At 46.7% G+C, this 20,675-nt stretch overlaps 1 protein-coding gene across 1 annotated transcript in view; it reads left to right on the top strand.

Annotated features, from left to right (window-relative positions):
* Nsmce2 (NSE2/MMS21 homolog, SMC5-SMC6 complex SUMO ligase) overlaps nt 1–14,691 on the top strand; it is a 274,256-nt gene extending 259,565 nt beyond the window's left edge. Inside the window, exons 5-7 of the mRNA XM_004634421.2 lie at nt 6,688–6,788; nt 7,145–7,251; nt 14,430–14,691. Of these exons, the coding sequence (XP_004634478.1) occupies nt 6,688–6,788; nt 7,145–7,251; nt 14,430–14,547 (326 nt within the window). The 3' untranslated portion in view covers nt 14,548–14,691. The remainder of the gene's footprint in view (nt 1–6,687; nt 6,789–7,144; nt 7,252–14,429) is intronic.
* Nucleotides 14,692–20,675: the final 5,984 nt, after the last annotated feature.

The following is a 20,675-nucleotide window of genomic DNA, read 5'->3' as shown; positions in this document are numbered from 1 at the left end:
TGGTGTCTTTAAATGGCAAAGAGCAAGACAAGCAAAAAGCAAGAAGATGAGCATTCAGGAGCCATTGGTTTAAAGGCCTAAAGACTGGAAGGAACTTGGCATGTTCCAGAGACACGGGCAAGCCTAGAGTTGAGGGTAGCTAGGCTAGTCAGAGAGCACAGCAAGGGCCCGGTCACATGCACAGTGCAGCTGTGAGTGCAGAGGCCATGGTGTAGACCTGAGGCAACAGTGTTTCATGTATGGTGTGTAGTGCAGAACAAGAGGGGGGCCGGACTGGGAGTATGGGTTACAACCACAGGCAGCACAACTTGTCATGGGAGGGATCTCAAGAATGAGGGAAGGAAAGGAAAAATCAAGAACGATGCCGAAGGTTTCAGATTTGAGCAGCAAAGTGGATGGTTCCTGAGATGGCAGAGACCACAGGAGAACCGTATAGCTCATCAGCAGCAGTCGGAACTGAGAAGCATAAACCCTTGTACTACTCCAATAAATGCCCTGCCTGCCCTGGCCATACCCCTGGGCACCACAGGATAGATTGTTGGCCTGGAACTTCTGTTTCAAATATTTCCATGGTTTCCGCTTCCTTCTGCCATTCATCTTATGACATCAAGAAAAATCACATTTGGGCTGGCGAGATAGCCCAGCAGACTAAGCGCCTGCTTTGCAAGCACAGGGACCAAGGTTTGATCCCCAGTCCCACATGCAGCGCCAGCCTCACCCTTAGGGCCTCCTGAGCCAGTGACAAGTCCAGGTGTGGCGGCACATGCCTATAATCCCAGTGCTGGGGAGGCTGAAAACAGGAGGATCACTGAGTCTGAGCTGCTAAGTGAGACCCTGTTCCAAATACATAAAATGAAAAAGGAAATCACACTCAAGTTTTGTATCTCCTGTGTGTTTTGTCCCTCATGGTGTGCTCTAAATGTTAGTGCCTGCCAAGGTAACCCTCCTCACGGTGGTACTTGGGCCTTGGGTACAGGCATCAGGAGGCAAGAGGTAGGTCTGAGACCTACCCATTGGTCAGAAGTTGACAGCAGCCCTCTTCTGACAACATACTTGGTATGTGTACACAGCCACTCCTGCAGCAGTTGGCATCAGTCCCTGTACAGAGAGCAGACCCTGTGAGGTGTGAGCCCCTCATCAAAAATAGTGTAACATTTGCATGTCACTGGCACACTTCCTCCTGTATGCTTTAAGTCATCTCAGGATTGCTTATAATACCAAACACAAGAGTAACGGCCGTGTAGTTGTTGTATTATTTAGGGAACAATGACAAGAAATCTGTGGGTATTTAATATAGATGCAGCGTTTTCAAAAATATTTTCAGTCTATGATTGATTAAACCCACAGATGCAGAACTGAAGGGTGTGGAGCACTGATTGCAGAAAATAATATGGTTACTTTGCTTGTTTATAATCAGAAAGATTTTTTATCTCTTTAGTAAAGATTAAAGTGATTTAGTCTAAGTGTTTCTTGGTTATAAGGCTGTTTTCTACATTTGTCTTAAAAATATCATGTGGCTTAAGGTATTGTCTTCTTTCTCTACAATAGGAATAACAACATAGTCATTCTCCATGGGTATTTAGTGAGGATTAAATGAAATGATGTTATAGTTTTTAGCACAGTAGCTGTGTATGACCTTCAGTAAATGTGAAGTGTTATTTATACTAATGAAATAATAATTAGGTTGAAGGGAAAACTCAGAACCAATATAACAAGTTTAGTGTTCAGACAAACTAGTCCAAGAACACAGAGAAGCACATTTATTTAAATTCCTTCCATGACTTTGGGCAAAACCTAGTTTCTTTGCGTCTCAGTTTTCTCAAACAAGAGTCTGATGGTAGGTAACCTCAGTTTTAAAACTCCTGTGATTGCAGAGGATAATGCGTGTTTTCTTTCCAGCCTTCCTATTGCGAGGCTAATGACAAAGTTTTGTCTTTGGGTCAACTAAATCACTGTGATATTTATTGCCAGATGTGACCTTTTGTTAACGCAGGGTAGAATCCCAATGTTAATATCACTTTCTATAAATATAGATTGAGGATGAGGAAATATCCTGCCTCTAGAGAAGTGTAGCTATTGAATATCTTTCTCTTTTTAGACTCTCAGTCTGAGGGCTATTACTCACCATTGGCGTTCTTCCTGTGTCTCACTTTTGTTACCTTATTTCGAGTCTCTGCTGCCGGTCATCACCTGCCATGTCAGAATTCCCCACTCAGCCTTCCCTAGTCATAGACATTGCATTTGAGTTGTGCTTTCATGCTTCCTCTAACCATTTGATATTTAAATATAGAAAATAACCAGCAAACCCACAGTCTTTCACATCAGCTGAACTCTTATTATACATCTAACAGATTTTCCGGTGAATTCCATGGTGTAACATTTATAGTCAGAAATCTGCCATCAGTTCAGAATAAACCCTGTAAGAAACTGACAAAGAGCTACATTTATTTCAACTTTGAAATACACAGTCAAAAATAGGAGGTAGCAATCCAAGGAGGAGGCTTTGAAAAGTGAGTCTAAGACACAGAATGGCCCACAGCCTGTTCCTTGGCCTTTCGCCTTTCCTGTCCAACTTTTCTTTATTATTATTATTATTATTATTATTATTATTTAATGTGTTTGGTGCAGGGTCTTACCATACAGCTTGGGCCCATAGTGATCCTCCTGTTTTCAGCCTCCCCAGTGCTGGGATTGCAGGCGTGCCCCACTACATCCAGCCTTGGTGGCCAGCGCAGCATGTGGTGCTGGGGATCAAGCCTCGGTCCCTGTGATTGCCTAAGTCGGTGCTTAGTGTGCTGAGCTGTCTCTCCAGTACTCCTGCCCAACTTTTCTAAACCACTGATTTGATAAAAGAACTTTTTTAGAAGTCTAACTCTTACATTTGAATACCCAACACAGCTTCAGAAAGTCTGAAAGCCCTTCATTGGTATGAGTAATATTTCCAGGGATTCCAACCCCCACATCATAGCTAACAAACGAAAGTGGCAGGTCACTCCATGATCAGTGTTGGGGGTTTTATGGCTTTAAATTTTTTTTTTAATCTTTTATTTATTTGGTATAGGATTTTGCTATGCAGCTCGTACTCCTCCTGTCTCAGCCTCCCCAACACTGAGATTACAGGCATGCACCACCAACACCTGGTTTCAGTGGCCTGCTTGGTGCTCTGGGCCAGCATGGCATCAGGTACCAGGGATCAAACCCGGGTCCTTGTACTTGCCAGACAGGTGCTTAGACCACTGAGCTGTCTCCCCAGCCCTCTTTTGTCTTTTTGAGATAGGGTTTCCCTGTGTAGTTTAGGCTGGCTTCAAACTTGCAGCGATCCTCCTAACTCAGCTTCTCAAGTGCTGGGATTACAGGCATATGCCACCATGCCCAGCCTCGGTGTGAGGTGTTACTGCTGACAGGTGGTTTTTAAAATATCTTCTACAATTTTACTTTGGAAATAGCTTGTCTACCAGGAAATGGTGTAAGTTATAACTGTACTATTTTATCAATAATTACCTTACCACATCTGGGAATTTTTACTAAGTTAAAGAAAAAACCCAGCCTACATATTGCTTCTATATGAAATGTTTTTGATTACCAAAACAAGAATTGATAAATTTAACCAAATCATAGATTTTATGTATTTTTAATATTTATTCATTTTAGTTTTAGTTTTGAAGCCAATACAAATTGAGTATCCCTTACACAAAATGCTTGGAACTAAAAGTGGTTCAGATTTCATACTTTGTGTAGGTTTTACCAGTTGAACATCCCTAATCCAGAAATTCAAGATCCCAAATGCTCCAAAATCTAAAGCTTTCAGGTAATCACGTTAGTATTCAAAACATTTCAGATTTTCAATTTTTGGATTGGGGTGTTCAACTTCCCAGATCTCATATTTTCTCATAGATCCTCAAAAGCTGCCCAGCCCCAGGCACTGAGCACGAACACGCAGGGTTAGGGTGCTCTGCCTGGGACTCCCGTGCCTGCGATGTTCATTCTTCCCTTCTTTTGGGAGTGAGAACTGGTTTGAGGGCCAGAAGCTGGCACTCCAGTAGCGCCAGTAGCGAACTAAAAGAAGGGGAATCCTCTACACAGGCAGAGGATCTGTGAACAGAACCTCCAGCTGTATCCTTGATTGATGGGTGTAGCTTCAGCAGGCCCTCAGTGGCTCTGCTTCTGCACATTCGCTTGACCTGGCGGAGGAGGCACAGGGTCGGTTCTGTGAGGCTGAGAGTCTTGCAAAAGCATCTGCACCAGAGACAATGACTTCCTTCCCACACTTTAAAAGGAAAGCAGCTTCGTATCTGTATTACTCCGCCAAATGAAAGAAAGAAGGGAGGAAAGAAAAGAATAAGAAGGAGAAAGGGAGAGGAAAAAGGAAGGAAGGTATCACCAAGTGGTGAGGACAGATTGAGTGTGTATCCTCTAGCAAGCCTTATCCAAAGGGCCTGGAAACAGAAGTGTGTTGAATTGGGGTTTCTTTGTTTATTCTGGAGTATTCACATGTGCATAATGAGATATCTTGGCTGGAACCCAAGTCTAAGCAGAAAAGAATCACTCATATGCACACCTCATACATATAGACTTACACATAAACATACCGGAAGATAATTTTATACAATATTTTAAGTAATGTTTGCTTGTTGCTTCAGTGGAACTTTCTACCTGTTGTATCATGTTGGTGGTCAAAAATCTATAGATTTTGGATTTCAGATTGTTAGACTAGAGATGCTCAACCTCAGAGAGGCTTCTGTGTGACATAGTCAGTCCCATAATACCCATCAAAATCGTCTGCTGTGTATTTTTCTCTTTAGTGAGGGACAAGTATACAATGAAAAGGAAAAAGGGGAGGGGAATTTAGAAGCAGACAGTGCTGTTTAGAACCAGTCCTACCACGCATTGCTCCGTAGTTCTCAAAGTGTGGGCCCGGGACCTCTGGGATTGCAAGAGTCCTGCAGGGTGTGCATCAGGTCAGAATTGCTTTCATGGCAGCGGAACAGTGTGACATCATTTGCCTGTCTTGACTTGTTCGTGAGGGCATTTCTCCAGGAGCTCCACGATGTGATATTGTGACAGATTGAATACATTCATTCGTAGATAGCAAAAAACAACGCTGGTTAAAACAGACATTAAAGGTACTTACAAAAGCCAGTCATGCATGCCTGTAATCCCAGCACTCAGGAGGCTGAGGCAGGAGGATCTTTGTGAGTTCCAAGACCAGTCTGGGCTACAAAATGAGCTCAAGGCCATCCGGAACTGCATAGCAAGACCCAGTCTCAAAACAACAAGAACAAAAATATGTATATATAAATTTACAAAAATGGAAAACAATAACACTCTTTTTTATGGGTTTTTTGTTGTTGTTGTTGTTGTTGTTGTTGTTGTTGTTGTTGTTGGTTTGGTTGGTTGGTTTTCTTGGGGGTTTTTTTGTTTTTTGTTTTTTGTTTTTGCGGAACTGGGGATTGAACGCAGGCTCTTGCACTTGCTGAGCAAGCTTATTCTACTGAGCTATTTCCCCAGCCCCTCTTTTCATTTTTTAAAAGATTGCTTTGTACATTATTTATGTTAACATGAATGGTATTCCTACTGTTATTTCTGAATTAAAATAAACCTTTAAGAAAGCTTATGTTAAGTAAGGAAGGGGGAAAGGGTTGAAGGATGGAGAGAATGGGAAAAAGATTTAAGATATATTATATACAGGTGCAAATTATCTATGATGAACATAATCAATATGTCTGGCAAATATGCACTAATAAAAAATTAAAGCTAAAGAAAATGTGCCACTTCTCATTTCTATACCCTCAGTAGCATAAGACAGAAAAAGTAAATAAGCCTGTAAGAAAGACAAATACATTTTTCCATTTTTCAGTCTTAATGTCTAATGTAGTAAATACTGATAAATATAACCCACATTTTAAAGTTTTTTGGTTCTATAATAAAATCTAAAATACAACAGGGTCAAAGCTCCAGCCCAGAACGTGAGAGCTTCTGCCCTGTCCAGGAATGTGGACCTGTTGTTTCCTTGAGTCAGAAGCCACGTTCTTCACCACTTTCATTTTGCCCCAAAACCATTAAGTAGGGGCTTTAAAGCAGCCCACTAGCCCCGGGTCTCTCAACTGACTCGCAGGCGTGCTCTGGGCTGGCAGGCAGCACACCCTTGCAGATTACTTCTCTCAGCTGTGGTTGGTTGGTTGGTCGGTCTCTTGAGACAGGGTCTCACTGTGTAGTTCAAGCTGGCTTTAAACTGCGTAGCCCACACTGGCCTCAATCCCATGCCCACCCTCCTGCCTCAGCCTCCTGAGTGCTGGGATCACAGGCTTGTGTTACCACGCTCAGCTAATTCTCTGAACTTCAAAAAACCTGTTTTGCTCTGAATCTGTTTTCTTACAAAAAATGGGCAGTATGAAGTACTTTGCAGAATTCTGTTTTCTGATTTTTTATTAGTTTGTGTTTACGTACATAATAATTACGTTTATTTGGGGGAATAAATGCATATATGTATCATGTCTTAATCATTTTTACTTCCTCTTCTCCTCCCTACCATTCCTGTTATAAGCAAAAGAGTGATGCGTTAAGGTGCCTAGCACGGGCTGCCAGGAAGCAGACCCTGAGAAGTGTTGGCTCCCAGGTGCCCTTCCTTCCTGTCCTGGGCTTGCTGCTAGACAGACCCAAGCCTCATGACTCCCTTTCTTCCCCTAGATGGTGTGCAGGTGGAGCGAGGGGCTGATGGCACTGAAGGAGTTGATGAGGATATGATTGTGACTCAGAGTCAGACCAACTTCATCTGCCCCATCACACAGGTACGGTTTGTTCCTCCTTCCCTGGAAGAGGAGGCAGTTCCCTTCACAGGTGAAAGCTTCCTGTTTTCTGAGTTGAGTTCACACTGGGGGGTGGGTAGAGTCGAGAAGTATAGGAGAGCCATTTGGAGATGGAAAGAAGTCTTAGTCACACACACCCTTAAGATTCTGGGAATAAAGCCATGACCCTGGGGCCAAGTGACATTGGTGCACAGTCTCCCCACATTTCCTTATTCAAAGCCTACTAATCATCTAAAGCCAGGAGAATGGGAAGTTAAAACATAGCCTGGGACTAGGAAAAAACAGCTACTGGAAGTTGATCCTTATCACTCCTGAAAGTCTACTCTCCTTGATGACAGTTGGAAATGAAGAAGCCAGTGAAAAATAAAGTGTGCGGCCACACCTATGAAGAGGAAGCCATTGTTCGCATGATTGAGTCCAAGCTCAAGCGGAAGAAAAAGGCCTGGTGAGTTGGTGGGAGAGGAAGCGAGCCCTGGTGGGGCGGGATGTGCGTGCCGGGGGCAGAACCTCTCAGTGTCTCCGGAGCTGTGCGCACTCCCTGTGCTGTAGTCATGGAAGCTGCTCTCTGGAAAATCAGCACTAAGGGAGAGATTCATAATCCCTTCAGGAGGAAGCTGGTGGCACTTTAGCCACACCTTCAAAACAGAGGGAAAAAGAATTAGATTGAATTTTAATCATTAAAGAATTAGATTGAGTTCCCCAAAGGTTTCAGTAAGTTTGTGGACAACCGATCAGTGAGCAGCCCTTCCCTTCCTCTGCCCGTCCCAACCATCCGAGGCCTGTGGCTGTCTTCCTGCGGAAACGGGGTCCAACGGGCTGGCCGCACTGCCTCTGACGCGTCTGACATGCGCCGTGCTCTTATCACGGCTCTTGCAGGAATGGAATGGCAGGTGTGACCAGTTCTCAGCAGGCTCTGATAACAGTGCCTTTGATGTGTGGTCTGAGAAATGTGCCGTCCTGACCTGGAGTTGGCGTGCCCCCCACTTCTCTAGTGGGTGTGCACTATGGATAAGGTGGCTGAGACTAGAGATAGCAGGCTGGTCATTTGCTCCAGTCACTTACAACATTCTAGAAGTAATGGCCTTGCAGCCTGATAGTTGCAAAATATAGCCTATTAGTACATTTTTATCTATTTTGAGGTTCTGCCTTATAGTTAAAATGTCATATTTTGCCCCTCAGTATAATTTTCTGTTTCTGGGTTTCCAAACCTTCCCTTTTTACCAGTTTTTCTGTGTTCCTGTTTAGACTAGCCCCTCCACAGAAAATGGTTAGTGTAATTGTTAAAAAAAATAACTGTTCCTAGTTCATTTTGGGGAGGTATGGGATCAAGACAAGGCCTCTCTGTATAGTTCAGGCTGGTCTTGAACTCATGGAGATCCTTCTGCTTCAGCCTCCCAATTCCTGAGATTGTAGGCCTGAATCACCATGCGCAGCTCCTAGTTCATTTTAATAGTTCTTCCTCTTAGTTTTTATGTCCTCCTGGACTCAGGTTTGGAAAGGGCAGGTACTCTCACAGTGTGTTTCTCACTCCCAGGCCCAGGGGAGGTGGCAGACTCCCCTTTTTGCAGTGGGTCCCCATAAGTACATACTTTGACTTCCAAACTTCTTTTGCCTTTTTTTAGTTGTACATAATTTATGAGCACTTTAGTAGCACCTGTCCTTTAGAAAAGTGTTTCTTCTGCCATGTTTCCATAACTTGGATGTCTGACACTCTGTAAATTTTCATAGTCCACTAATAACAACTAAGTCTACGTGGAGGAAGGCTGCAGGTTTGCAGATGGCAGCGTTTTTACTGGGTCTTCCAACCGTTCCACTTACTAGACAGTAAGACCAGATGCAGCTTCTGCTAGAGGGAGAGTAGAAGAACATTATGGACAAGAAGAAAAGTAGTGTAAGGCTCCATTGTCAAGGGCATTAAATGTCACTCTTGCAGCAGTTCCCTCATCTGTAAATTTACGTCCGCAGTTACAGTTGCCTCGTTGGTATACACTTGAAGTTTGAGTAATGTATATATAAAGTAGCTGTAGCAGCTGGCACACTGTGAGACCCAGTAGACATTATCTCACCTCCACGCCGTCATCACCATTCTTACCACCGTTGCTCTCTAGGCATGGGAGACGGTTATGGACGAATGAGATGAGCTAGCCTGAAGTTAAAAGGTCACTCCAAAAGCAGTGCAAGGGAGAGATTTAGAAGGCCTCAGCACAAAGGTCACTTAGGCTGTATTGTAGAGAATGAGTATGTGAGGGGTGGTGACAGGAATTGTGGAGGCTCACTGGCAGACTGTACTCCCTGCCCTACAGAAAGGGAAGATGGCTGCCGTTTCTAATCTGGATGTCTGGAAGCACGGGGGTGGCTATTAGTAGCCCAGAAAAAGGGTGGAAGAGAGCATGTGTAAGGATTGCAAGAGGCTCAATTGAGGTCATGCTAAGTTTGAGTTCTCTGCAGTGTTGACCTCAGGAGAGGACCCTGAGCCCGCAGTGGTGACTAGGACATTGTTAGTAGAGATGACGTTACAAGCTTGTGTCTAAATGTCCCCCAAAGCCTCATGCAGGCACAGGTGGGGCTTTTTCGGAGGTGACGGGATCTGGAGTATGTGAGGCTGAGATAGATGCATGGTGCAGTACCGGCTCAAGGACACCGAGGGTATGAATGCCATGCACCTAAGTAGCCTGATAAGACTTAAAGGTAAAAGGGCTGTGGCCTGCCTTTGTTGCTTTGCTTCCTTCTGTGCGTCATGACCTGTTTCTCCTCTGCACTGTCCCTCTGCCACACCACCTTGCCTTGGAGCCAGATGACTATGGACTGAAACCTCTACAAACGGTGATCTAAGTAAACCTTTCCTCCTTTAACCTTGGCTGTCAGATATTTTGCTTCATCAACAAGAGAAAAGTAACTAAGATAGGCATCACACGCATGCTTCTGTCGGCGGAGGCAAGGTGGCCCTGCAGTGGAGGGCAGCAGGACTGGCGGCCACCTCCACGCCACTCGCTGTGATACCCACAACACCTGTTGGAGACTGAAGTCGGCCCCAGAGCAGCATGTGCTGATCAGCAGCAGGAGCTAGAGAAAGTAGACCCTAAGCATCCTGACACTCCCACCCAGGAGACAGGAGATGCAGTAGAGCATAGGGTACCATGGAAGCCAGAACAAGGCACAGGCAGCTCTGGTAGGCAAGGCTCACTGAAGCGGACTGCAGTGGAGGCCACTCCGGGCTGCTGCAGAAGCTTCTGATTCATGGGGAAGCCATGTCACTTCCCATGATGCATGTGGGAGTGATGAGCCATGCAGATTCCTCGTGTGCAAGACCGTCTGTGACACATCCAGGTTGAGAAATTGCCTTTCTTCTCTTAGATTGTTCTGATTGCCCTTTGTTAGCTCTGAATCCCAAGCACATTGTGTTACTGGGTGCTGTCCGAATTTCCCTATCCTGGCTCCAGTCCCACAAAGGCCTCTTGTTATTGGCTTCAGGCCAATTGCTATTACTGAGTTTCACCCTAACTGAAATTGTTAGAATAATTTAATTTTCTAAAACTATCATGCTCTGTCTCTGTCTCTGTCTCCATCTCTCTTCTTTCCTTGTTTATATTTTTTTCTTCAATGTTGACGATTTAATCTAGGGCTTTCACATTGAGCTGTATCCCAGCCATTCTCTTTTTAACTTTGATTTTGTGACAGGTCTAGGTTGGGCTGAAACTTGATCCTCCTGCCTCAGCCTCCCAGAATGCTGGGGTTATAGATGTGTGCCACTGTGCCAGGCCCTAAAATACATACATTAATCATAAGACTGTTTGTTGCCTTGTAAATAGAGCTGCCTTTTGACTTTCATATGAATAAGGTATTTCCAGTTTTACCACAGTCGTTCATTTTGCTTTTCTGTAGAACAGGAACTATATTTAACAGTCATATCTCAAAGCATGTAAAGCATAGATAGAACTGTGTGGAATAGAAATGTGTGATTTAACAGCAGAATTCATTTCCAAACAAGTCACTGAACCCCAAACCCTCAGCGGCTTTATGTGCCAGGTAGAAACAGCATCATCTCACAGGCGTCCATGGATCCAGAATGGTCAGAAATTGTACTCTTGGCTTGCGCCAGCAGGGTCCTAGGCAGTGAAGGAGTCCAGCGCTTGGGTGAAAGCTCTTAGGAGGTCAGAACACAAAACAGACAGCCGTTGGTTCTTTAAGCCTGACATTTGGAGTTGTGCTACTTAGCTCACTGCAAAGTAACATGGTATTTTAGACACATGGGGCACAAGATTGAGTCACCTTCTGTACTGAGGTACAGCAGGAGTCCATCCCACTCATATCTGTAGAGGTCTCTTTAGACCTTCTTCCTAGAGCCTGTGAATTGGACCTTAGAATTCTTGAGTGCCAGATCCAAGATCCCTTAGGACTCAGAGCCTAGCCCTGGACCAGCTGCAGAGGCCAAATTTCCTACAACCCCATGGGACCTGCAGCTCTGGCTCCTGAGCTCAGCAGACACTAGGTGCTTGCTCCAGGCCCCAAGAATTGCTCTGCCCTCTCAGTGACCCAGGCCCAGACCCAGCCCCTCCTCCCTGTAGTAGGTCGTCTCCTGCCTGGTGATATGTGAGAGCTGGGCCAGGTGGCCACGCCCAGCTTGCTCACCAGGATGTCATGAGGATTAAGGCCGAATGCTTGTGTAGAGTATTGTTGCTCCAGAGCAGGACTATCCTGATTCAAGCCCATGCCATCAGGGCCTTTCTTATCCTCTCCACTTTAAAAACTTGAGTTTGTTTCTGTGGGGTGGGGTGAGAAACTAGGTTCTGCCCTGACTCCTGCGCCTACCTCTCCTCCAGGAAGTCTTTCTAGAGCCCTCACACATGCTGGGCACAACATTGTTAGTGCCCCGTGCCATCCCCTTTGTTGGTGGGGGTCAGGAGCTATAGATGAAGGTAGGGACTGGTGTATGCTGTCCTCAGCTCTGGCATTCAGTTGCCCACTCGTTTCCTTCCCCTCCCCAGAGCATCACAGCCAAGGGACTTGAGTCCAGGTCCATCCCCTCACCCCCACTTTGGTGCTGGGGATTGGGCCCAGGGTCTGGCACAGGCTAGGCAAGCAGTCCCCCTGGGCCACATGCCCAGCCCTGAGGTCTTCTAGACTGTATTTTTGTCCTCTGGCCATTGAGCTGTCCTTGGGAGAAGGGCTGTGTGCTCCACACCACTGTTCCAGGCCCTGTTCCTGAGGAGCCCAGACCTTGGTATGTGACATGACCCTTCCTGGGATCCATCCATCGTGCCTGCTGTGCCTCAGCATGGTGTGGTTAATTCTGTCAGCCATTCTCAGAATGCTCTCATTTACTGACTAAAGCCACTGATGTCACCAGGAAGTTCTCCCCACATCATTCTCTATTTCCCTGTCCCCAGCTTATTCACTGTCTAGTTGCTGCAGTTAGACTTTACTCTCTGGGCTGGGAAAGCTGGAGGCCTGGCCATCAGAAGTGGGCGCTGCAGGGTTGGTGGGCTGAGAGAGGGCCATTCTGCAGCCTTTTGGAGTTGCATGTTCACATCCTGGAAGCCAAAGTGATGGGAAGTGTTTCTGAAATCTTAAAAGTGTTCCTGTCCTCTTTGTAATCTTAGCTGTTTACCTGAATACTTAGATAGTTCAGCTGAGACTTCAGAGAACAGAAGAAAACATAGGAAAAAATACAGATTTTTTCCTTGCCCTAATCTAAGGCCAAGTCATCAAAAGGATGCATACCTGGACCACATCAGCCTGTTCCTCTCTTCTAAGACTGCCTTTCTATAACTGTGATTCAACACTGGACAGGGCATATTTCAGTGTTTAAGATGAAATCTTGTTATCAAGCATGTCATAACACATTGTTGAAGGCCCCTCACTGATAAAGACTCCATGATCCAGAGACCGGGCCAAGAGAAACTCTTTCACATTTTCCCCGTGGGTTTCCTCCACTAAACAAGTTAGAGCTCCCTGCATCAACTTCTTCCCCTTCCAGCTTGTCTCTTTTCTCTGTATTGTGTTGCATTGTGTGGTATTTTGTTAAGACAGGGTCTTACTATGTAGCCCAGGCTGCCCTTGAACTCATGATCTGCCTCTCAAGCACTGGGAGAACAGGTTAGATGAGTCCCCCCTTGCCCAGCTGTGTCATCCTCGTGTACTTGTTTTTAGTCAAGCTTGTGCTTTTTGGAGAGAGATCACTGGGCTGGGCTGTGTGTGGGTGGGGATCATAGATTGTACTTTGCCATTGTATGGTTAGAACCTAGCACAAGGCCAAGCACACAGAAAGTTTGAAGGAATGCATGAATGAGTGTGTGTGTGCATTGGACATATGCAAGATGTAGATAAGCCACAAAGTTTAAAACTCTTTATAAGTGCCAAACCTGGTAGTGCCTACTTATAATCCCTGCACTCTGGGAGATTGAGGCAGGAGGATCGTGAGTTGGAGCCCATCCTGGGCAACTTAGTAGGACCCTGTCTCAAAAATAAAAATTAAAAAGGCTGACAATTAGCTCAATGTAAGGACCCTGGGTTCAGTCCCCAGTACTGGAAACAAATGCTCCATAGAAACAAGTGAGAGTCACAAGTTGCTGAAGGAAGTGCGCAGTACGGAGCAGTGTTGCTGTCACCCTGAGAACTAGTGAGTTGATGAGTCCAAGGTAGAGAGAAGATAGGCCTAAGTCAGCTTGACTCCACACCGGGGACTCGCTCTCGCTAGATCTCTTCATGTTGGGAAGAAATCAGGTGACTTCATCTACCCCACTGCCTTCAGAGGAGACCACATCTGAACCAGAAGGAGCGTGGCTCTGAGTCCCAGCCTCTGGGATGACTCACTCACTCGCTCGTCGCCTCCGCTGCAGGCTTTCCACTGAGTCCCCACGGCCCACTCAGCCTCTCGCCTAGGAGGTCCACCAGCCTGGCTGAGTCTGTTTCCAGCCAGCTGCCCCCGTCCTCCGTCACAGTGCAGCGTGCCTGGTTGACCACCTGCCCCTGCTCCTGTTCCTTTGCTCTCCTCTCTCCATTAGCAAGCCACGTAGGTCCCACACTCACGACTGTGCAGAGCTGGTGGCTGCTGCTGCCCTTGTCCCCTCCTGAACTTCTGTAGGCCACCAGACTTTTCTCCCTGCTCCCTTCTACTCCGCTGCCCAGCCTTGTTATCCGTTAAGCAGCCAGACTCAGGTTTTCTGAGCTTCCAATGATTTCTCTTCATATTGACAATAAAGCCCACAGCCCCTTGGCCCTCACCTTCCTTCCGAGCATTCAGCACCTTTCCTGGTAGCTTCTGCCACCGCCTGGCTGTCCTTCCACAGCCCCTGTCGGCCTCCTCTCCCTTCTGGGAAGCCGGCTGACCTGGATGGTGGCGGCACCTGGCTGCAGCGTTGACCTTGCTTCCCCTCTGTGCCCGCCCAGGGCAATTCGGCCCCGGCTGTAGGAGAGCATCGGTGTTGGATGACACAGCCATGCCTGTCTGCCCTGAGAAGCAAGCCTGGTAGGCCCTGCTCACGTGCTGCTGCCAGGGTCCAGGCCCCCAGGCAGGCGAGGGGCAGGAGTCAGTCTTTCCTTTCAGTACTTTAATGTGCAAGAAGTATGTGCTTCAGGCCCTGAAGTTAAGTGAGCCGACTTGATGTCCTTTCTCCCTCACAGTTGCCCTAAGATTGGCTGCAGCCACACAGATATGCAAATGTCCGACCTCATCCAGGATGAAGCACTGAGGAGAGCCATCGAGAGCCACAGCAAGAGGAGGCACCGCCATTCCGAGTAGGGCTGGGCTCGCCCGGAAGCCAGCAGCCTGCCTCCTGCCCCAGCCTGCGCTGGAGAGCAGCGCTTACTTACCAGGCGGACCCAGAGGGCTGCCCCGCGTACTTTGGGATAAAACCTAATGATTTTCAATGTTACCAAAAGCAGTTTTTCACGCTACACAATAACAGTGCAAGCATATGATATTGTTTATTTTTCAGTGCTTTATCATTTTAAATAAAATTTTGATGATCTGGAGCATGTCCTGTGTGTGTATCTCCTGCTGTATAAATTGTTCTAAAGGTGCAGGTTTTTATACATTTTATACCTCAGGGTGATTTTTTATAGTTATTTTAACTGGAGGTTATATTTCAAGTGATCATTGGGATGAGAGAAAAAAGAAGCACCCCAACTGAAAAGCATTTCCTATCAGCACAGCAAATAAGAACATTTAGTTCTAGAGCAAGAACAGTTTACGGTCTTCTGTTCTGTGTCAGCCACAGCACTGAACATGGAAGGGCTTTGTATTTGTTACAGCTTTCTGTCTGGCACAGAATGCCCAGTGATGGGCCCACCTTGGCAGTGCTAATCGACGCTGTAATGGAGCCTTGGCCTCGCGGGAACCTGCGGAGTCCTGGGAAGCAGCGACAGCCTGGCCGTGCTGTGCCCTGCTGGTGCGCTCTGCAAGGGACAGCGGACGGCCTCCGCCGGCCCCGACTCTTCTCAGGAAGACGGAGGTGTTAAAGCGGTGCTACCCAGGCCCTCTGGGCCCAAGACTGTGTGGACCAGGACCAGCAGGACCTGAATATATTTAGCTGCAGTCACATTCTGATCACTGACCATGGCGACTTGAGGTCAGCTAGACTGTTAACCACGTGAAGCATGCCCTGACTGTGCCGCGGCAGCAGGGTCGCTAACCATGCCTGACACTTCCTGCGGGCCATGCTTGCGGACCAGGTCACAGTTCAAGCGCCTTCCAGATACATGAGCTCCTATAACCATCAAGGCCGGGTGAGAGAGGCACGACTGTTCCCAGGATACAGATAAGGAAAAGGGAGCACAGAGATGCGGAGTAACCTGTGGAGTCATGGAGTGATGGGTGAGCTGGGACTGGCACTTGGGGGCCAGCTGATTTGTTTGCTTGTTTATTTGAAGACAGGGTTTCACTCTGTAGTCCAGGCTGGCCTCAAACTCGTGGCACTCATTCTGCTGCTGCAGCCTCCAGAACGCGAGGATTTCTGCTGTGTGCGGCCACGGCTGCCCCAGGTCTCCATTCTTAATCCATGCTGCCCTTCCCTGTTGATTTATCTGGAATCTGAAAACATAAGCAAAGACCAGAGTTTTTGTAAAGAAACAAGTATGCAGGCATGTGTGCGTGTATGCATATAAAAGTAAGCAATGAAAATGCAGGAATAACTGGATGTGGCATCCACTAGGCAGTAAAAAACACGAAGCATGTCTAGTTGACATATATTTGAGTTTAAAAGGCATGAGCCAACATGGTAGAATTACTTTTAAAAATATCTTCACGGAATCCAGAAAGTAATGCAGCATTCGGTTCCCTACGAGGAGCCGATTTTGAATTTCCTTATATGCTTTATCTGAATCAGACTTTCCTGAGGAAATGGTTTTGTTTAAGCCAAAATAAACATACTTTTCATGGAATGTGGTTCTTTTGTGAAATACTCTGTTTCCTAAACAGATAGGGACAAGCACGAAAGCTTGCCCAAGATGTGATTCCCGTTTCCCCAATTCTTTCTAAAGGAATTCTGGAATACTGCTGTCGATACCCACTCATACCAGTTAGAAAAATGCGAAGCGACTCCACTCTCTTTGGAAAGGGGCTTAGATTTGTATTTTACTGAGCTTTCCTTTTAGTCTTCAGAAACTGTCTCTTATAAATTTGTCTAGCCAGTTAAATAATTTGAAGTTTTATATAAAGTTCATTTTTATCTTTAAAGATTTGATTCGATTATCTATCACTCTAATATATTTAGTAAATTTCTGTTACAGGGGTTTTCAAAAATACTGAATCCTTTTCCTGAAATGAAATAATAATAAAACCCCATGAGCCAGCCTAAAAGGGAGAAGTTTTAGCCACAGGAGGCAGGAGCCCTTCCTCTTTTCGGAGGACAGCCTAGACCCTAGCTGTGGGGACCCAAGTCCCCATGTGTGCAGTGGGAGAGCGCATGTGGAAGCCAAGTGTTTCAGACGGGGCTGAGGTGGCGCTTGACGACGGTGGGAACACGGTGACTTCGAAAATGCTGTTCTTCTAAGAAACGAAACTCCAAAAGAAGACAACTTCTTGCTCACGTTATACAGAGCTTCAGACCTGGAGCTCCAGCTGCAAACAGCCCCTTCTGACCAGGACAGGGGCCCAGGCCGCTGAGTTGATCATGGGCCGGAGTGCTCTGATGGTCCAAGTGAGTCCTTGCTGTGACCCTGGGAAGTAGTTGTCATAACTCCATTTCGCAGACAGTGAAGCCAAAGCGCTGTGTCATCCAGTTCTATCCCCAGGGCCACAGGTTCATACATGGTCCAGCCCATACTGGACTAGACAGTGCTGTGACCACCAGGCCTGCTGCAGGGCGAGAACTTGATCAGCTGCCTGGCACTTCCCTCCCAGCTCCATCACTGCCGATACAGAGACCACTGTCTGCAGGCACCAGGCTACGGCCACCACACGTTTCAAGTCCCCCTTTCTCCTGGCCTGCCTGCACCGGGATGGGCTCTCCTGGCTCTCAGTAGCCTAGAGGTTGCCCATCCATGTAGTCTTGGAGAGCACTGATGGGTCGCTTCATGCCAGGCCTCAGGTCTTCTTTTCCTGTGGGTGGAATGTAGGGCTGGCATGCAGGGCCCTCCCCCAGGCCAGCCCTCTTGTCTGACACTCCCCCAGCCTCGCAGCAAGCCTGTTCACCACCCAGAGTCCAGGGGGGTGCTGACCCTTGGGCTCCTGGTGAGTGCATGCAGGGACCCTGGGCAGCGCACTTCTCTGCTCCAGCCACAGGGCTCCCACACAAAGTAAAATGTTGGAACATACCCCTACAGTTCGGTGGAGCCCACGCTGGCCTCTGCCTCAGCCTCCCAAGTGCTGGGATTATCGGTATATACCACCATGCCCAGCACCCAGGGTACTTTTTAAGGCTCTTAAGATTTTGTGTCATTTTTTTCTTTTCTTTCTTTTTCTTAAAAAAACAAGTTCTCTATGCAGTGCAGGCTGGCCTGGAGCTCACTTTGTAGTGCAGGCTGGTCTTGAACTTGCAGCGATCCTCCTACCTTAGCCTCCTGAGTGCTGGCTCATTTTTCCATGAGCAGGTCTTATGAGAAGTATGTGGCCTTTTTAAGAAAGCAAGCTGACGTGGAAATTAGTACACATTTGGAGCAGGCAAGCACACCGGCGGCAGCTGTTCCGGAAGTACGCTTAAGGGCTGCCTACCTTATGCCGTGTTTTGTGCTGGTCACAAACAAAAGTCCCCCTCTGAGAGGCTTGACATTTAAATTTAAATTTCAGGCTGGGGTGCAGCTCAGAGGTCGAGTGTTTGCCTAGCACGCACGTGGCTCTGGGTTGCATTCCTGGCACTGCAGCAACGAAAATTAAAAATTAAATTCTGTAGAAGGTTACGTGAGTGCAGCATGTAGGACATAGCACACAAACACACAAGAGCGAGCATGCAAAACTGCTGTAGTAAATCAGGTAAGAAGACTGAAAACAAGGTTTTAAAAACTATGAAACATTCGGATAGTGAAATGGAATGAAGGTAGATTCCCAGTGTAGAAAGCTTTGGTTCTGGAGATCGATCTTCCAGCCCACATCAGACCTGGTTGATAGGGATCACTCTTCCGCAGAGCAAAAAGTGGGTGAATAGCGCCCCTCCTACTTTGCTGGTGGAGGGCAAATTGATGTAGCCACTTTGAAAATAGCTTGGCATTTAAAAAATGTTACATGTAGTAATTACTCTTAGGTATCTACCCAAGAGAGGTGGAACCTCACATTGATATAATGACTTTGTAAGTGTTTGTTATAGCATGCTTTATAATAACAAAGTAAATGGAAACAATTCAGATGCACAGAGAAACAATATGTGAATCCGAACAGTAGAATACTACTCGGCAATGAAAAGGAATCAGGAGCACCCTGTGTGTGGGTATCTGTGGTAAGGACACTACCTCCTCTCCTTCTCAAGTACAAGGGAGGCTGATGTGCTCATGCGAGAAGCCAGTCACAGAGATTGTATCGGCTGTAAGCCCACTTACATGAAAGCTCTGGGGAAGACATCCCTAGGGACAGAGAGAGGGAGCGAGAAGCCATGGCCCAGGTGGGGGCAGTGCAGGTACGCAAGGGACTGCTGTGGGGAAGGCAAAGTTCTGCAGCTGGGCTGTGGTAGATTACATGGTTGGAAATGGCTAAGGCTCATTAACCGCAGCTCGAAGCATGGGTGGGCTTCAGCAAGGTGACACTGGTGGGAATGTCGCGAGGACAGGAGGGGCAGGTCCCAGGAGAGGTGTGCGACTGCTAACAGTAACAGATAACTCTAACTGTTGGCTTTTATTTTTAAGAGTAATGGTGTAGAAACCCTAATCAGGTTCTTTGTCTTTTCTGTCAAAGAAGAGAAAGGGGACAGCTGAGTCCCTGGAAATAGCCTGGTGGGCACCCAGTATGTCCAAACAGCACAAATACAGTGAAACGGTGGGATTTTTACATGAACAAATGCAGAGGTGACTTTATGAACAAAGGGAGACTTTTATTTTATGGTAAAACAAAATTTCATTACAAAGTAGTAAAAGAATAACAATAGTTAATACATTGCATGCTATTTTTAAAGTAGTTGCTCAGGGTACAAGATATGGGCATAAAAATTTCTCCAATTGATACTAGCATAGACCTTCTTTCTTCATGACCTGTGGGACACTAACATTTAAGTGTGACTAACTTGCATTTTTTCCCCCTTTTCCCTGCTGCCCTTTCTCCTTTCACCCATCCTAGTTTCTTCGTCCTTTTCTTTTTCTTTTTCTTTTTTTTTTTTTTTTTTTTTTTTGAGGAGGTAGGGAGGTATTGGGGCTTGAACTCAGGACCTCGCACTTGCCAGGCAGGGCTTAGGCCCCAGAACTATCTCCCCGACCCCCTTTTTCTTTGGAATGATTTCTTCCCATTCTGCAATATCTAGTTATACAGCTCAGACCTTACTCATTCCCTCAGATTCTCACACCAGGGAGACAACACGATGTTTACATAAGTGAGTTGGATGTATTTCACTTACGAGTGTGTGGTCTCAAGTCACATCTGTTTACTTGTAAAAGTCTCAAATGTATCCTTCTTTGAGGCTGAATAATACTCCACTGTAAAAAATGCCACATCTTTTTATCCATTCTTCAGTTTATGGGCATTTGCGTTGTTTCCGTGGTTTAGCCATGACAGGTTGTGCTGCAGTAAACATGGGTGCGCATGGATCACTGAGTACAATATTTTAAAACTCTTCTGGGAAGATACCCAGGAGGGGAACAGCTAGGTCAGATGAGACCTCCAACCCTAGCTTTTGGAGGAATCTCCACACCGATTTCCATAGTGGTTGCCCCAGTCTGTACTCCCACCAGCAGTGGAGAAGGACTCCTCTTTCCGCACAGCCCTGCCAGCATTTGCTATCATTCAGTTCTTTGATGACAGCCATTCTATCTAAGGTGACATGAGCACAGCCGAAGGTGTGGCACTTAGGACAAAAGCCAGCACAGCATAAAACGCAAGGGCGGGGTTTGGGGGCTGCAGGGTCTGTGGTGGCCGAGCTGGGTGCTCGGCCTGGGCACAGCCACCGCCACCCACAGAGCACAAGTGACGCCAAGAAGTCTGGAGAAGCCCAGACGCTCGCCAAGGCTAGGGAAGATGCTGGGAAGAATTAGGGCTTTGTCGTGCCCAGAGGAAAAAGCTGAGACTTGTCCTGTATAAAAGGCAGGATCATGACACGAAGACCCAACGCCATTAACAAGAAGTGCTGCAAAAAGGGCCTTTCCTGCTCGAAACAGAGTTCCTGGTAGCCCAAAAGAACCGTGGACAAAATGCTGAGGTCTGTGTGGGGTGGGGGAGAAAAGGCCCGTAAGAGCGCGCTGCAGTTGGAGCTATCCCACCCGGATAGCAGACTTCCCGGGTGCAGGGCGCTGCAG

Source organism: Octodon degus, unplaced genomic scaffold (genome assembly GCF_000260255.1).
Source record: "Octodon degus isolate 3935 unplaced genomic scaffold, OctDeg1.0 scaffold00062, whole genome shotgun sequence".
Lineage (NCBI taxonomy): Eukaryota > Metazoa > Chordata > Mammalia > Rodentia > Octodontidae > Octodon > Octodon degus.
Note: the sequence above shows the minus strand (reverse complement) of the source record. Positions and strands in the feature narration are given on the sequence as shown.